The 18,223-nt window shown below is 39.1% G+C and overlaps 2 protein-coding genes across 9 annotated transcripts in view; one reads left to right on the plus strand and one right to left on the minus strand.

Annotated features, from left to right (window-relative positions):
• sesn1 (sestrin 1) overlaps window positions 1-14,274 on the plus strand; it is a 62,557-nt gene extending 48,283 nt beyond the window's left edge. The window contains exons 1-10 of one of the 2 annotated variants that reach the window (XM_079584612.1): window positions 5,175-5,429; window positions 6,203-6,268; window positions 7,340-7,540; window positions 7,624-7,806; window positions 8,894-9,124; window positions 9,226-9,367; window positions 11,120-11,232; window positions 11,321-11,511; window positions 12,521-12,665; window positions 12,754-14,274. In XM_079584612.1, coding sequence (XP_079440738.1) covers window positions 5,328-5,429; window positions 6,203-6,268; window positions 7,340-7,540; window positions 7,624-7,806; window positions 8,894-9,124; window positions 9,226-9,367; window positions 11,120-11,232; window positions 11,321-11,511; window positions 12,521-12,665; window positions 12,754-12,840 — 1,461 coding nt within the window. In that variant the 5' untranslated portion in view covers window positions 5,175-5,327 and the 3' untranslated portion in view covers window positions 12,841-14,274. Of the gene's footprint in view, window positions 1-5,174; window positions 5,430-6,202; window positions 6,269-7,339; window positions 7,541-7,623; window positions 7,807-8,893; window positions 9,125-9,225; window positions 9,368-11,119; window positions 11,233-11,320; window positions 11,512-12,520; window positions 12,666-12,753 lie in introns of those variants that run through there. The other variant, XM_079584611.1, reaches the window with a different exon arrangement.
• Window positions 14,031-18,223, minus strand: part of armc2 (armadillo repeat containing 2) — a 37,437-nt gene continuing 33,244 nt past the window's right edge. For all 7 annotated transcript variants that reach the window (XM_079584605.1, XM_079584608.1, XM_079584606.1 and 4 more), the window contains exons 17-18: window positions 17,735-17,874; window positions 14,031-15,592 (exon numbers count right to left, since the gene is read on the minus strand). In XM_079584605.1, the coding sequence (XP_079440731.1) occupies window positions 15,453-15,592; window positions 17,735-17,874 (280 nt within the window). In that variant the 3' untranslated portion in view covers window positions 14,031-15,452. The remainder of the gene's footprint in view (window positions 15,593-17,734; window positions 17,875-18,223) is intronic.

An 18,223-nucleotide genomic window follows, 5' to 3' on the forward strand; every position in this document is an offset into this window, starting at 1 on the left:
CGACAGGATAGCTTATCTTACAGAAATTGAATATATAAAACTGACATTTGGGTATTTGACTCACCAGTGACAAAATGTTTAACTTACTGCACACGCAACTGTGTTTCTAGTGCATACTGAGTGTCAGGATCCCACAATTTACCCAATCGTTCCAGCCGGCATCCACTTTTATGTCCTTACGCTCGTTTTTTGGGGTTGATAGCTTATAAAAACGTATTTCTGGGTTTTTAGCTTGTTTACTGTACACCTTGTCAAATAGCATCTTTTAGACATTGTTTTGTTTTTTTGTTACAAGTTATAAATAACAAGGAGGCAGCTTCTCGCAATGCAAAGTCAATGGAGACGGTTGGATTGTCTCCATTGACTTTGGAGACAATCCAACAGTGAGCGTGGTCTTCAGATTATGACGCTCCGTCTCTATGCAACCAAAACATTCCTGGGAACCATTAGTTCTCGGGGAACCATCCTGGTGGCTAGTTCCTAGAACTATACGGTGCGAACGCCTCTACTGTGTGTGTGTGCGCTGCTTGTGAGGGTGTTCACTACCATTCAAAAGTTTGGGGTCGGTACGATTTTTTAAGAGTAGTAGAGTAGAGTAGAAAAGTTTTATTGTCATTGCCCAAGAAATTATTATCAATAATCAAAACAATCCTTGACAGTCTACTTAATGCAGATGGTGTCAGCTCTTTGACTTCATCTGATTGGCTGTGTACTGAGATAGATAGATAGATAGATAGATAGATAGATAGATAGATAGATAGATAGATAGATAGATAGATAGATAGATAGATAGATAGATAGATAGATAGATAGATAGATAGATAGATAGATATATAGATAGATAGATAGATAGATAGATAGATAGATAGATAGATAGATAGATAGATAGATCCCACAAATGTTGCTGTTGTGACAACCAGTGCATGTTGTTTCCTCTGCATGATTATTTACTTTTTTCTTTATAATATTTAATTGTCATTATGTTGCCATGGGAAAGGTAAAAATCTGAACTGCTAGCCGGTAGAAACAATACTTATTGTTCAGTCCTGAGTGTATGCTTATGCGTGCTAACATGCTCTGTAGTTTGTGCTTTGGGAGTGCCATTTCCTCTGACTGTCTGGATGTGTGTGTGTGTATGTGTGTGTGGATGTGTATGTGTGTGGATGTGTATGTGTGTGGATGTGTGTGTGTGTGTGTGTGGATGTGTGTGTGTGTACATGTGTATCGGTGTTCCAAGTGGACCGCACCTCTTTCAGGAAGACAGATGCAAGACTGAGCTGCTCCAATCGGCCCGGTTCCCAGAATACCCAAGTACTAGACTGAGAGAGAGGAACATGGGAAGTTGAGCAGGAGAAGTGACCAGTGACATAGAGGATGTAAGGATGAAAGAGTGAGTGGAAAGGTGGATCTGATAATGCAGGAAAACGCTGTTGAATGGTTAGTGTCATGAGAAGAGCGTTTGAGCCTGAGCTCAGTCTTCTGACAGTCATTGAACTCTCACTGTAAAGCAAGTTCATTGACCTCCAGCAGGCAAAAGACGCTCACTCAGAAGACATATAAACAAGGTTCAAAATTAATGCTGAGATGGCAAGTTAATACAATGGAATAGCAATATAATACAGTACTGTATGGCCTGGTGACTGGTCTCAGACGAGGCTTACATTAAACCAGGATTAGGCCTTAGTTTAATTCGGACATTTAAGTAGCTTTTATAAAAATGAGTTTATATATATATATAGAGAGAGTATTGTCTGGGGTCAGGGCTAGGGATCATATTACCCCTGTGTTGGAGTCTTTGCACTGGCTACCTGTCAGGTACCGTATTGATTTTAAAATCCTTTTGTTGGCATATAAGGCTTTGGTTAATAACTCAGTCAAGTACTGAGGAGCCAGATTAAGCAAAGTAAATAAGCTATCGTGTCGCTTCATAAAATTGAGATTAAACCGCTTAAGTCACATGGACTACTTTAATGATGTCTTTCTTTACTCTCTTTCTGGGGCTTGAAAGTGGTACAGTAGTTGCATAGGCTGTCAATGGAGGGACAGAAAGCTTTCAGATTTCATTCAAAAGATTTGTGTCCCGGAGATGAACGAATGTCTTACGGGTTTGGAACGACATGAGGCTGAGTAATTAATGACAGAATTAAAATGTTTATATTTTTTAATTAAACCTTGAAAGCAACCGAGGTTAAATGAACACTCCACCGTTTTTTGAAATAGGGCTTATTCACCGTCTTTCCTACATTTAGATAGGTGGGCAAATGCATTTTTGTCTCAGTGCATGCATTGTTTTAGTTTGGCAGGGTCGCCGCTAGCTTAGCTTAGCATAATGAATGGAATCCTTTGTTGCCAGGTAGCATGTCCTGAGTAAAAGGGATTTTCTATCTAAATGTAGGAAAGATGGTGAATAAGCCCTATTTTAAAAAACGGTGGAGTGTTAATTTAAGGCTATTCCTAATTTTTTTTCATAAACATATTGTCATGTCTTTATTGCAGTTCTTATCGGTCACACATAGGATACTTGCATTGATCTATGGAACAATAGGGACATGTCCGGGCAGGTCACGACTGCATCATTTGTTCCTGCATTTACAGTGAAAAGATAATCGTTACACCTTTAGCAAAATGAAACAATTAGAGTTGACTAATATGCCAAATTAAATGATTACTGGGAAGAAAACACACTGAGAAAGAGAAAGCAGAATTAGTGTTTATTTGCTCTTTCCTGCTGTAATATTGACTCTAAAATGATCTTTGTTTAATACAGACAGAATAAGACTTTAATCGTTGTCAGAGTGAACAAGACACAAAAACAATAAATGCTCAGTGTGGGTCTTGGAAAGCACATCTTCCCCTTCTTTTTATTATAATTTTTTCCATTGTGTTTATTGTCACACCATATGGTCTAAAGTTCAAGGCTGCAAAGACTTTAGTCGACTTGCAACACTTTTTCTGCATACAAAGCAGCAGATACATTCGGCCATAAAAACATATTACTCCTAGACGTTGAGAAAAAACTTAACTGAAGTTAGACTACTTTTTCTCTCGTTCAGAGGCACTAGGGTGGGGGAGTGAGGGTGAAAAAACCAGATTGGACCCTGAAACTGTTGTTCTGCTTTCTGATTGGCTGACTCCTGTTGCTAGGCTTGTCTTTTGTGTTTTTTTCAGTCCTTCTTCCCCCTGTTCTCTGATAGGTCAGGATGGAACTGGTTCAGACGAGGGCTGTGTCAGGCAACTTTTCTGCCACTTGTTGAACATCCGAAAGCTTGTGGTTTTAGTGTGGCTGCTCGTTCAGCACAAGAAAAACAACAGCGCAGACACACACATTCACACAGAGAAGCACTTCTACAAACACACCCTGTTACTCAGAAAGCATTCGCACATAATGAAAAGATTTTCACCAGCGGAAAAGTCACGAACAGAGACATGAAGATGATGGACACAGCTTTAAGAAATCACGTTTTAAATTTAACATTCACAGTTAAATGAACATGGCTTAAACCTGAACTTTCAATGAAGAATTGTGAAGTTTTATCTGATAAAAAAATGATATGAAATTTTTTGTATGAAGATAATCCATAAAAGTGAAAAAAATCCTTCATTGACATGTTTTACTGAAATTTGATAGTTTGTGTATTCTTCAAAGTAGATCTGATGCATATGTCCAGACATGTTCCTCTTGTGCAATGCTTAAACAACTCCAATAATACAACCGAAAAATGACTTTAAATAGCTATTTTGAAAGCTTTTGTAGTTTGTATTTTGCACTATGTACTATTATGCACACTAACTAACCCCAATTTCCACAGTAACATTAGTGCTCTGGTCCAACTAAGCAGTCAAGCCCAGTGTTATGATACGATGTGTGTACAGTAAAGCCCGAAGTTTGTTCTCATATCAGAGTTTCGGCTCTTGTTAATAAAGAGAGGACCTGGGGGAGGTGGGCGCAAGGCAAACGCTGACCGCTCTCTTCTGTAGGTTTGCTGAGCCATAGGGCTCAGTGGGCCTGGTTAACCACCCCCTATCACCGGAGAGAGTGCTGACTCCTGCTCTGGTCTGTGTTTACACCCCCCCCGATGTAGGACGGTCCCTTCAGACACAATGAACATGCTGAATAGCTACTCTTCATCTCGTGAGCGATGCCAAATCCAAACGCTTTGACGGTCTTCTGCTCGTGCACAGGACTTTAATTCACGTTTGTTGGACTTTATTACTCCACAACATATTATACAAGCATGCATCTGAGGGGAAAATAAAAGATTATGTTTGCAAGAATCATTTAATATGTTGGTAAGATTGCAATTGAAACTCAACATTGTGAACAAAACTCTGAAGTGCACCCATTTTAGTTTGACCAGTTGAAAACCAAGGCAGCTGTAGTAGAAGAAGTGTGCCTTGGTTTTCATTCCTCCCCCTCGAATATAATCAATCTCTAAGCCAAAAGCGTCACTTTATCTATCAGGTGTCTTGACTTGTCCCCTGAGGGGGATATTAAGCCGAGGGCTGGAATTGATCTTGGCTTGTTTTTCACTGTAGTCCATGCCGTCATCCTAATTCAGGTTGCAGGGCTTGTTTACTGCAGTTCTCATTTGCTCAAGGAAAAACATCTCCTCCCACTTGGAACTGCAGGAGGTAACAATGTCATATATAGACTACCAGACAAATCAAGATTATATTGGAAGACAAAGTTAAAAGTCTGTTAATATTAACCAATGTTAGAAAGCTTTTCAAGTCAAGCATCCCATCCATGTTGGATAGCAACAGTTTGCATATTAATCAATAAAATAAATAAATGTTCGACAAGCAAACGAAATTATGTCATCATTTACTTTCCCTCACGTTGTTCCAAACCTGTACACTTTCTTCAGTGAAACACGAAAGAAAGGCAGCATTTGAAGCACCGAAGTTAATTGCATTTCCCCCCACACAAAGTAAATGGCTGTCGTTCTGCCTAAAACGTAACATTTTCACATCAGAAAATCGTTTTTTAGCTTCATGAGGGTGTATAAAATGTGATAGAATTATATTTTTTTGCGTTTTGAGTCCACTCCAGGCGCAAGTCGCTTGTTTAACCCCGCCCCACTTGTCTCTGATTGGACAACGTAGGTTGTTTTCGCAACGCGATTGGCTCTTGCGCGCGTCACTCAAGTTTACAGCCTGTTATTTACCACAAGAGGGCTAGTAAAGACTGGGTATTCTTGCTCCGGACTCGCTTCAACAGCTGATATGAACGGATAGTGTTATCCAATGCTTCAAGGAACAACGGGAGCTAAAGCAAATGCAAGATAGCCGCTCTAATATTTTAATTAGAAGCAGAAAGGAGCAATATGAGGCACGCATCGGCATCTAATGAAACTATTGAAAACTCCTCTCTCACCATGACAGACGTGTTTAAAATGTGCACACAGTGCGAGCGGCTTAGTAAAAAGGTAAGAAATTGCGGATACGAGTTTGACATCGAGTTTAACTAATGACAGATGTGTTTTTCGTAAGCCTGAAGTGTTCGTGTGTACTTTTTCATTGATTTTTGATAACGTCCGTTCGCCAGGTAACGTTGCTCTGCTGCAGTGCAGCTCTTTGTGCTCGAACACTGCGAGCTTGTTTTTCTCATGTTGTCATCATCGGATCAATACACATTCGTCTTTGATCAATGACTGACAATATGAAGTCGGTGTCACATTGTATATATGCTGCTTTTGCGGTTGTTGTTGTTGTTGTTTTATTTTAACCAACGCACAAAAATAACATTGCCATTGTGTAGAACTGCTGTATGCCCCTGCAACCGGACATATTACATCGTTTAATAATATATTTAAGCTACAATTAAATTTGTACACCATTGCTTGTATATTCCTGGGTCAGCTAGACTGCTTTATGCACGTTAATGGAGTATTGCTAACTCGGACAACCTTTTTGTTCCTAGGAAATCTAGGTTGTTTTGAATCATTCTCTTTGTGCCTTCGGCAGCTTCTATAGTGTCATGATGAATGATGTTCAAGGTCTGACTGTTGCTGTACCTACTGATTGTTTATTGTGTTATGTATTATAAAGAGTTTATTTTAAAGCAATGCCACAAACAATTCTAGAACCAAGCGAGCTTAGGAAGGATGTTGCGTCCAGAATATCTTTGATTTAATTGTAGTTTCAAGCCCAAGTGTGTGTCGATCATGTAATCATGTTATTGGTTTTGATCTTTCTTTAGGATGTTGGCGTGCGAATCCCCAGACCGATGGGAAATGGACCAAGTAGATTCATACCGGAGAAAGAGGTTAGTGTTATCATCTACCCCGCTGACTGTAAAGTTGGCATGAATATCACTCACCTGTGTTTTGTTGTTTTAAAGGATTAGTTCACTTTTAAAAAAACTTTTGCTGATAATTTACTCACCCCGATGTCATCAAGATGTCCATGTCTTTCTTTCTTCAGTGGAAAAGAAATGAAGGTTTTTGATGAACACATTTCTCCATATAATGGACGTCAATGGGCCCCAAATGGGTCAAGGTCCAGATGACAGTGTCAGCGCCGCTTCAACGGGCTTTAAACGACACCAGACGATGAATACGGGTCTTATCTAGCGAAACCATCGTCATTTTAAAAATAAATAAAAAAGTTTAAGTTTTATAAGCACAAGCGCTCGCCTTGCTCTGTTCTGTGATGCGCGTTCGTGACGTCACGTAATACGCAGTTACGTTGTAAAGGTCTCGCTTCTGTGAAAAGTAAAAAGTTTCTGTCCTGACGAAAATGTTCTTTTAGGCTTTTTAATATTCCAACACCAGGATACACACACGAGATGGGCATTTTAAACGATAAACTGACACAAAGACATTTGAATATGTGTGTATGGTCCTCCTTCTGCACATCTGTAAACACTGACTCGCCAAGCGTGACCTTTACAGCGTAACTGCGTATCACGTGACGTCACGAACGCGCATCACAGAACAGAGCAAGGCGAGCGCTTGTGCTTATAAAACTTAAACTTGTTTATTTATTTGTGAAATGACGATGGTTTCGCTAGATAAGACCCGTATTCATCGTCTGGTGTCGTTTAAAGCCCGTTGAAGCGGCGCTGACACTGTCATCTGGACCTTGACCCGTTTGGGGCCCATTGACGTCCATTATATGGAGAAATGTGTTCATCAAAAACCTTAATTTCTTTTCCACTGAAGAAAGAAAGACATGGACATCTTGATGACATCGGGGCGAGTAAATTATCAGCAAAAGTTTTCCTAAACTAATCCTTTAACAGCATTCACTATCATCTAGTCTGGTGACGGTATTTTACCAGCAGCACTGAATTCCCCAGGTTTACCTCATCATCTTTATTTCCCTGTTGTCCCAGATACTTCAAGTCAGTAAATTGGATGAAAGCACACAGTCGATTTTTGAGGACGCCTTTGCAGTGCTCGGTCGCCTTGACAACATCTCCTTGGTGATAGGGTTCCATCCTCAGTATCTGGAGAGCTTTCTTAAGACACAGCATTACCTGCTTCAGATCGACGGCCCCTTGTCTCTGCACTGCAGACATTATATAGGCATAATGGTGAGATGGCACACTATTATTTTGCATGCAGTTCCAGAAACCACAGTGTCAGATTCTTCTAAAAGCATGTTTGTGCTCAACAGGCTGCTGCCAGGCACCAATGCACATATCTGGTCAACCTGCACGTCAATGACTTCCTGCAGGTCGGAGGTGATCCCAAGTGGTTGAACGGTCTGGGAGAAGCTCCACAGAAGCTGCAGGCTCTCGGGGAGCTCAATAAGATCCTGGCGCACCGGCCCTGGCTGCTCACCAAAGAACACATCGAGGTATGTACAACGTCACAGTCACTCTTTGACACGCGCCCACGGCTGCTATACAACTGCAGTGAGCCCAGAGAAGTTCATAATGCTATCAGGTATCAGTAGATCTGAAGTTAATTAGCGTTAACAGAGTGTCCATGATGATTTATGTGGGCACAAATCTATTAATTTCTTTAAAAAACAACACATCCAGTGATTTGAATGCACCTCTTCTATGATAAGCATGTTCATTTAATATAATATGCTAATTTATTATTAATTAAATAAATTAAAAGAAAGTTAATTTCTGAATTAATATTCATTTTGATATTTTTTGGTGTGCAATCCATAATGAAAAAAATATGTCAGGTTGATTCAATTGTCCTAATGTCATTAAGTTCTTAAAGAGGAAGCCTTATTAAATAGTTAGATGTAATATTTTGGTCACACTTTAAGTTAGTGTGCAATTCTCACTATTATCTATGACTTTTGCCTCAATAAACTTCTAATTACTGCTTATTAATAGTTAGTAATTAGGTAGGATTAGGAATGTAGAATATGGTCATGCAGAATAAGGCATTGATATGTGATTTATAAGTACTAAATAATAGTCAATGTCCTAGTAATATGCATGCTAATAAGCAAGTAGTTAATAGTGAGAATTGGACCCTAAACTAAAATGTTACCAATATTGTTTTTAACAACATTTGCTTCTTTATTTTTAATATTATTAGTATTTGTCATATCATGTGATTCCCCCCAAAAATCTTATATTTATGAATTCATCATTTCTGATATTTGTAAAGAACCTTAATGTATTTAAAAAATAAATAATTTACAGTTTCTAAAACAGTAAGTAAGACGCATGTATCAAAGGTGTAATACATTTTGATTCCTTAACTTGATGGTTACACCACATGACATGAGTCATTAAATTGAAACTTGAAAATGAAACGCTTTCTGAAACCAACATGAATATCAAGAGTAAATTTCTAGGAACCCTAGCACGTTTTAACCTAGATATTTGTATGTTCTTTGTCATAGACGCTCTGACGCTCAACGACCCTTCTAACTAACCCTAACCCTTACACACGTTTCTGTTTTGAAATGACAGCATCTACTGAAGGCTGAGGAGCACAGCTGGTCCCTGGCTGAGCTGATCCACATTGTGGTGCTGCTCACACACTATCACGCTCTGGCCTCCTTCACCTTTGGTTGCGGCATCACCCCTGACATCCAAACAGACGGAGGACACACGTTCAGGGCGCCCTCGCTCAGTGGGTACTGCGTTTGTGATATAGCCAATGGCAACGGCGCCCTGGAGGAGATGTTCGGGAACCAGCAGGTGAGACTGATGGACATGTTATTCTTCTGTGAAATGAGTGCGAGGTTCAAATCTCTGACCATAAAGTGTGTAATGACCGAGATGCATGTGTGTGTGTTTAGGAGTCGTCTGGCGAGGTGGAAGTGCTGATGGAGAGGATGAAGCAGCTCCAGGAATGCCGTGACGAAGAGGAAGCCAGTCAGGAGGAAATGGCCACTCGTTTTGAGAGGGAAAAGACGGAGAGCATGCTGGTGGTCACCTCCGGTAAGCGGATTTATGATTATTATGTTCAAATTAGGGCTGTCTGTTAAACGAGTTATTAACGGCGTCAATTTTTTTATCGCGAGATTAACGCCTAGCAAACTGTGTCGTTTTTTTCACATGCTTTTGCAACAACTAGTAACGTTATTAAAACTACAACACCACACCGGATCTAGACCAGACACAAAACAACAGGCGCCGCACACACTGGTTTGGGACGAGAAGCACAACTCGTATCGCACATCGGACGCGCACTTTCTCAGTTTATGGCCAGCAATAAAAATGCCGAATGGCGCCGCCGGTGTGTGTACACTCATAGAGAATAATGTGTTTGAATTTTAAATACGAGGCGCTGTGCTTCTCGTCCGGTGTGCGTTCCCTTTAACGTTACGTTTTGAGTGGAGGAGTGATGAGCGCGAGACGACAAAATGGAGGCCAATAAGATTCTGAATGGAAAGTTTACTTTTGAAAAGTTGCCAAATGGTTCAATTGACAAGACCAAAGTGATCTGTGTGTGTGTCGTTGTGAACTGAGCTATCATCGTCCAGTCTGAAACACCACTTGATGGTCAACCACACACACACACACACACCGCTGATGCGTTTCTACGCCCACTCGTCAATATCAGTAACGTCACCTCGTCAGTATTTCTTTCACCCTTTTATTGATGGACAGAGTTACATCGTGTGAGAGATTATTTGCTCCAAGTGAGAATGTTAGTGTGAAATTGAACAATATATGTTGTTTTCAATAAAAAACATTTGCACAAAGCAACCGATCCACTTTTCCATGTTGATAAGAGCATTAAAATGAGAAAAAATAATGGGACAAAATGAAATCAAGAGACATTCGGAATAGATAAATATGTGCGATTAATCGCGAGTTAACTATGACATTAATGCGATTAATCGCGAGTTAGCTATGACATTAATGCGATTTAACTATGACATTAATGCGATTAATCGCGAGTTAACTATGACATTAATGCGATTAATCGCGAGTTAACTATGACATTAATGCGATTAATCACGAGTTAACTATGACATTAATGCGATTAATCGCGAGTTAACTATGACATTAATGCGATTAATCACGAGTTAACTATGACATTAATGTGATTAATCGCGAGTTAACTATGACATTAATGCGATTAATCACGAGTTAACTATGACATTAATGCGATTAATCACGAGTTAACTATGACATTAATGCGATTAATCGCGAGTTAACTATGACATTAATGCGATTAATCACGAGTTAACTATGACATTAATGTGATTAATCGCGAGTTAACTATGACATTAATGCGATTAATCGCGAGTTAGCTATGACATTAATGCGATTAATTGCGAGTTAACTATGACATTAATGCGATTAATCGCGAGTTAACTATGACATTAATGCGATTAATCACGAGTTAACTATGACATTAATGTGATTAATCGCGAGTTAACTATGACATTAATGCGATTAATCGCGAGTTAGCTATGACATTAATGCGATTAATTGCGAGTTAACTATGACATTAATGCGATTAATCGCGAGTTAACTATGACATTAATGCGATTAATCACGAGTTAACTATGACATTAATGCGATTAATCACGAGTTAACTATGACATTAATGCGATTAATCACGAGTTAACTATGACATTAATGCGATTAATCACGATTAAATATTTTAATCGTGTGACAGCCCTAGTTAAAATGCAACGACAGGATGACTTGTGTTAAATAACAATGTTCGGTCAACAGAGGATGAGGAGTGTGTACCGTCCAGAGATGTTTCACGGCACTTCGAGGACCCTAGTTACGGCTACAAAGACTTCTCCAGGAGAGGAGAGCATGTTCCCACCCTCAGAGTGCAGGTGAGACTGAAGTCAAGTCGTCTTGCTCGTTGGCTTCGGCAGTCAAAGGAAATGGAGGATTAGAATAACAGTTTTCTGCCCTCGACAGGACTACAGCTGGGAAGACCATGGCTTTTCCCTTGTGAATCGGCTGTATCCGGATTTTGGACAGCTTCTTGATGAAAAGTTCCAGATCGCATTCAACTTAACATACAATACTATGGCGACACACCAGGGTGTGGACACCTCGATGCTCCGTAGAGCCATCTGGAACTACATCCACTGCATGTTTGGGATTCGGTCAGTCTCTCCACTGCTCACGGTCACAAATATGTAGAAATTTTATACTAACTAATTATTTATTTATATATTAGTGCTGTCAAATCGACTAATCGCATCTAACACATCTAACATAAAAGTTAGTGCTTGTATATGTGAATATATAATATATGTATGTGTGTGTGTGTACATACATATATATAATATATATACACACACATATATATACGTATATATATATATATATATATATTAGGGCTGTAAACGATTAATCGAATCCAAAATAAAATTTTGTGTTTACATAATATATGTGTGTGTATTGTGTATAATTACTTTGTATATATAAATACACACACATGCATGTATATATTTGCATTTATATACTGCATATATATTTTTATATGATTTATATTATACATAAATAGAACTATTTTATATATAAATAACAAATTTTTCTTAAATATATACATGCATGTGTGTGTATTTATATATATATATATATATATATATATATATATATATATATATATATATACAAAATAATTATACACAATACACACACATATATTATGTAAACACAAAATTTTATTTTGGATTCGATTAATCGCGATTTATCGTTTACAGCCCGTGTGTGTGTGTGTGTGTGTGTGTGTGTGTGTGTGTGTGTGTGTGTGTGTGTACATATATATAATATATATACACAGTAGTTAACATTTGAAGTGGATCAAAAAAGTTCATCAAAGTTTTCATCAAAGACAAGAACGGGTATTGTTCAAAATTCATGTTTAACTTTGATCCACTTCAAATGTTGAATACTGTGTATGTGTGTGTGTGTATATATATATATACACACACACACACACACATATATATATATATATATATATACACAAACTTTTATGTTAGATGCAATTAATCGATTTGACTGCACAAATATATATATTGTATCTAGATTTGTATTGTTATTTTGTTGTTCCTCTCTGATTAAGTCAAAGTGCTGAGGTTCCGTTCCCTCTCTATTTCCTGTCAGGTACGATGATTATGATTATGGAGAAATTAACCAGCTGTTAGACCGCAGTTTTAAAGTCTACATCAAAACCATGGTGTGCAGTCCGGAGAAGATCACCAAGAGGATGTACGAGAGCTTCTGGAGGCAGTTTCGGCACTCTGAGAAAGTACGTAGGACTTCAGTAATGAACACACACGGATTGTTTTAAAGTGAAATCGTTTAGTTAATGAGGATTCTTCTATTCTGTCTTTCAGGTCCACGTTAATTTGCTTCTTATGGAAGCGCGCATGCAGGCAGAACTGCTCTACGCTCTGAGAGCCATCACTCGCTACATGACATGAAGTGCTGTTCTTGTCTACCTTTTTAACTTTTTTTTTTTACTGTTGTTGATGTTACTACAGTGGGACACTTCAATAAATGTAAAAAGCAAAAAAAAAACTGAGGAAGAAGAACGCTTGAGCAGAAGACAATGAGGAGATTGTTGTCAACTGAAGCGACTTGCTGAATAACTTGTGGCTGCTCAGCCTGCAGTGCCAAACCTGGCCACTGGGAGCCGTCTGAGCGGACTCAATCCCTCGAGTGTGCAGGAGTCTGAGACTGCGCGCTTCTGGAGGCCAGCCCTCCTTTAGTGTTTCAAACGCATCTGCGATGATAAGATGCCATGTAATCATATCTTCTTTTTGTGAGATGAGATTTAAAAACACACACACACACACGAATATCAACTCCAGGTGCAGATAGACTGCACTAACATGCCTATCTTCTAGTGTTGTTTTTTCCCCATATCTTTTTATATGTTTTTTCCAGCAGTGGCTAGAGATAGAAACATTACTGATTTGCATAAACGCGTGCCTAGCCGTGCGCAGCAGATGTTGAGGTGCCGTCTGTTCATGCTGCTTTTCTCCACTGAGAGGCCTCAAAGACACCCAAACCATCACCCATCTGTATAAGCTAACCCAGGAACGAGTGTGTGTGTGTGTGAGTGTGTGAGCGCAATTCAAAATCAATAGCTGCCTGAGCCTATGCTAGAGTTTACTGTAACACACCACTTCGTGACATATTCAATGTGTGAATGAATCCATTGACTTTTTAGATTTTCATGCATTAAAAATATCAAAGCACTTTTTAAAAAAAGAAACCATTTTAAGCTTCAGCTGTTATGTAGCCATTTTGTTTCATGACTGTTTTCTATCTTTTTTTATTTGTGTTAGTGACTTTCAAAGGTCTTCCTCTCGTAACATGCTTCCTGTTGTCATGCCTTATCTGTCTTCCTTTTAATGCACGGTCGTCATTTTTTTGTTGTTGTTTTTAATTTTGAGGTTTATTATAACTAAGTACCTCCTGTTATGTATCTTTAAATAACTAAGTGCTGTCTGGTGAGCAGAACTCTGTCTTAAGTGGCTACAATCTGTACAGACCTAGACGCTAAGACCCAGGCAACCCGCTCGGTTGTGGGGTTAAACTATGCTTGTTCTCATTCTTAGAACTTTAACCAGTGTAACTAAGCAGTTTTGTTTCGAGTGTGTGTGTGCGTGTGTGTGCGTGTGTGTGTGTGTGTGTTTTCTTTTCAAGCGGGGTAGATTCTCTGCTGTCTTGTTTTGTTTACTAAAACCAGTCAAGTACTGCATTCTGATGATGGCAGGACTAGAGGGATGGTACTTTTTCCTTTGGAAATGAAAATGAGGAGGTTTTAAGTCAGACTTGAGAGACTTATGTCAGTTACTGACACTTTTATAAGAAAATATTTGATTAAAAAAAAATAAAACATGGTATTTTACTGGTTGTATCATTTGTAATTTAATCAAGTTGTCTTTCTTCCCAGAGAGATGATACATTACACCAAGCAAACATTATTATTCAGTATTAATTGCAACAAAAGAAGATTTGAGCGGTCTACACACCTCATACCACAATAATTGAGTCTTCTTATTCTTATGTTTGTGCATATTAAGAATAACACACTTTAAAAATCATTGATGTAGCTTTAGGTCACATAATCACTGTGTTCATGTCCATAAACATCTACTCGTCTCCAAAGATGGCCGATAATGGCCCACTAAGGCCTATAGAAAAACGTCTCCTGCTGTGCACTAATGATTTAAACACACAATGTTGAAGGCGGCAATCCGTCTTCTCACAGCAAGGATTACAGGAAGTAACATTGTTGACCTGAGAACAAACCCTGTTTGCATAAATAAAGAACATTTCCCAGTTGCTGGCAATTTCCCTGTTTTATCTGAGGCTGTGAGGCTGGTGATGACCATTCAGTGCCAGTAAAGGATCGTTATATGGAAATCACCATAGGGGTAGTTGTTCCTTATTTTCAAATAATAATGCGAAAAGTCTTGTAAACAATAAAATCCAGCTCATTTCTGAAGAAAAAAAAAAAAATCCTGTGCAAGAGTTAAATTGCTTCAGACTTTACACACTGAACTTTGAGAGGAAAAAGTAAAAATCACAGTAATTCCAATAAAATTCACAAAATCATTGGTTTTAAGCATGTCACCTCGCACAGCTGAACAATATTGATGTATAGACTGTAGCTGTGCGTGTAACCGTCGGGGAAGAGGAGAAGCCAGTGCCATGTTATATCAGTTTGATGTGATTGTATTAAGAAGGTTTATATTCTGTGTTATTTACAGACTTTTCTGGAAGTGTCTGTTTAATAAAGTCTTTGAGATCACAGAGAAGCTCACGAGTGATTTTTATCAGCGTCTGACACAATTCATGCTTTCTCCCATCTCAGACATTGTAAACACAGCAGCATCAGGTTTAATAATAAACATCTGTATTTTATTTCATAAAAAAAATATGTAGGTTGTAATTGACAAATTCCTTATTACCATTCACAACAAATATGTTGAATGTACACACCTCTCACTCCTCGGTGTGTGTACACAGTGCATAGAGACACAGTGGTGTGAAGGCTGGAGAGAAGGTGCGTATCGTGAGTTCACGGACTGATTCCAGGAGTGTCTTCAACATGTAAACGTTGTCTTAGGCTCTCAGCAACAGGCAAGAAGAGCAGCTCCCAGCATGCTTCCTGAACCTGGCGGACTCCATCATCAGAAGGCCATTGCAAAGCTCCTTTGTCTGCCAAAAAAAGAAGATAAAACATTATATATATATATATATATATAATTACTCTATATATATATATACAGGTGCTGGTCATAAAATTAGAATATCGTCAAAAAGTTGATTTATTTCAAGAGTTCAACTTAACAGGTGAAACTAATATATTATATAGACTCATTACATGCAAAGTAAGATATTTCAAGTCTTTATTTGTTATAATTTTGATGATTATGGCTTACAGCTTATGAAACCCACGAAATCAAAATGAGAACGAGAATATTACATGAAATAACACAGTAATCACACAGTAATAGCATGGTCACTGAACCAGGTTTTGGTTCTTTGAAGAGGACTTTGGTCCACTGTGCTTTATTAAATCCAGAGTTTTTTGAGTTTTCGTGGGTTTACATAAGCTGTAAGCCATAATCATCAAAATTATAACAAATAAAGACTTGAAATATCTTACTTTGCATGTAATGAGTCTATATAATATATTAGTTTCACCTTTTAAGTTGAATTCTTGAAATAAATCAACTTTTTGATGATATTCTAATTTTATGACCAGCACCTGTATATATATCGGTTCGATACGATACACTGGTGTCACGGTTCGATACGTTTTCGATACAGCAAAAAGAAAGAAATGCCAGAGAAATTTCCTTGATTTACATTTTTTTTTTTTTTTTTTTATTAAAACTACTGTAACATCATAAAGTATGATAATTTTTTACTTTGAGCAATGATGGAGCTATACGTGACATATAAAACACAAACAGCTCCTTACAAAAAAAATTAATGTAATATTGTGGTTGTCATAAAACAAAGGTTTATTTTATTTCAGATTAACATTTGAGGGCAGCAATTTTATTCATAATGTCAAAAATAAAATCGATGTAACGTTACTTGCAAGTACGTTAGGCCTACAATGTATCTTCCTGGTTTCCACGTCAGCGGCGAATTCAAGTGCTTTCTTTACTGGATCTGTTAGCGCTGTGCAGTAACAGTGTCACTGGATCAAGATCGGCTCGCGCTGCACTGGTCCAAACTGATAAACGATCCGTGAAGCACAAAATAACGAGTAGCGCAGTTTTGTTCCGCATTCATTACGTTTGCCATTTGATGCTGGGTAATGTTGTGGTCGCGCCAGCACCTCTTACGGCGGTGATCCACTTGTCCGTGCGACACTTCTGTCACGCTGCACTCCACTATATTCCTATGGGTGACGTCAAGCGACTTTGACGCGCTCGCAAAGCATTCCGGGAAGGCGGCACTTTATTTGAAAAAATGCCGCGTGTCAAAAAGCTGGCCGATGCCCATATTTATGCAAATGAATTCCGTTGAACGCGGCGCGGCTATCCAATAGAAGCAAGCACATGGAGACGGAGGGAAGTCTCTCGCGGGGCCTTTGTTCTAGATTGGCCGCTGGTTTAAAACCACGCCCATAGCGGTAAACTAGAGGAACGCCCATCAACGTACAAACGTGGGGAGGCGTCGCGACACCACACGACATTCGTGTCGGACAAGTGGATCAGTACCGTTACGGTGCGGATCCACTTGTCTGTCGCGCCGCACTCCACTTTATTCCTATGGGTGACGTCAAGTGACTTTAATGCGCCCGCAAAGCATCGCAGGAAGGCGGCGCTACATTTGGAAAAATGTACCGCATCAAAAAAGCTGGCCGACGCCCATCTTTATGCAAATTAACGCGACTATCCAATAGAAGCAAGCACATGGAGACGGGGGGAAGTCTCTCGCGGGGTCTTTGTTCTAGACTGGTAAACTTGTCTAACCCATAGCGGTAACCTTGGAACGCCCATCAACGTACAAATGTGGGGAGGCGTCGCGACACCACGCGACAGTCGTGAAGCAAAAGTGGATCTGTACCGTTACATTATTGGTCGGCAGGAAATGTTCAGATGTAAAGTAGCTAGACGTTTTAAAGTATCCCTTGGTAAATCAGCCTCTGCCGGGTAGAAAGTGGCATTTATCAAAAATAAATGATAAAATTATAAATCTTTACCCGGACAAGTGACTTTTGTGCATGGACAAGTGAAACATAAATTTACTTGTCCAAAAGACAAGTGCCTCAAAAAGTTAATGTCAAGCCCTGTATATATATATATAGTCCAGTTCTAGTGGTTGTGTGTTTATGTGCACCTGTGTAGAGCTGTAGGATCTCCAGCAGCTTCTGAGAGTGTTGCATCTCTCCGTCTAAAGAGCAGTTCCACAGAGTCTGACACACCACAGCGGCCAGATGCCAGTCCCGGGGCCCGAGGTCCCGCAGACAGTCCATGAGCCTGCAGTGGAGTCAGAGAGAGCTCAGCACTTACACACTATACAGTACAGGCAAAGCAGAGGCTAGTGTTGGGGAACGCATTACAAGTAACTTGAGTTATGTAATCTGATTACTTTTTCAAGTAACTAGTAAAGTAACGCATTACTTTTAAAATTGACAACAAAATATCTGAGTTACTTTTTCAAATAAGCAACGCAAGCTACTTTGTTTTCTATTTATTGACTGACAGCTCTCCTGTCCTCATGTTGAGATGTGTGTGTGTGTGTGTGTGTGTGTGTCTGTGTGTGTGTGTGTGTGTGTGTGTGTGAACATGATGTTTACTGTAGTGCTAGACTAAATGTGAGCATTTA

The sequence above is a fragment of the Phoxinus phoxinus genome (genome assembly GCF_949152265.1).
Source record: "Phoxinus phoxinus genome assembly, chromosome: 16".
Taxonomy (NCBI): Eukaryota; Metazoa; Chordata; class Actinopteri; order Cypriniformes; family Leuciscidae; genus Phoxinus; species Phoxinus phoxinus.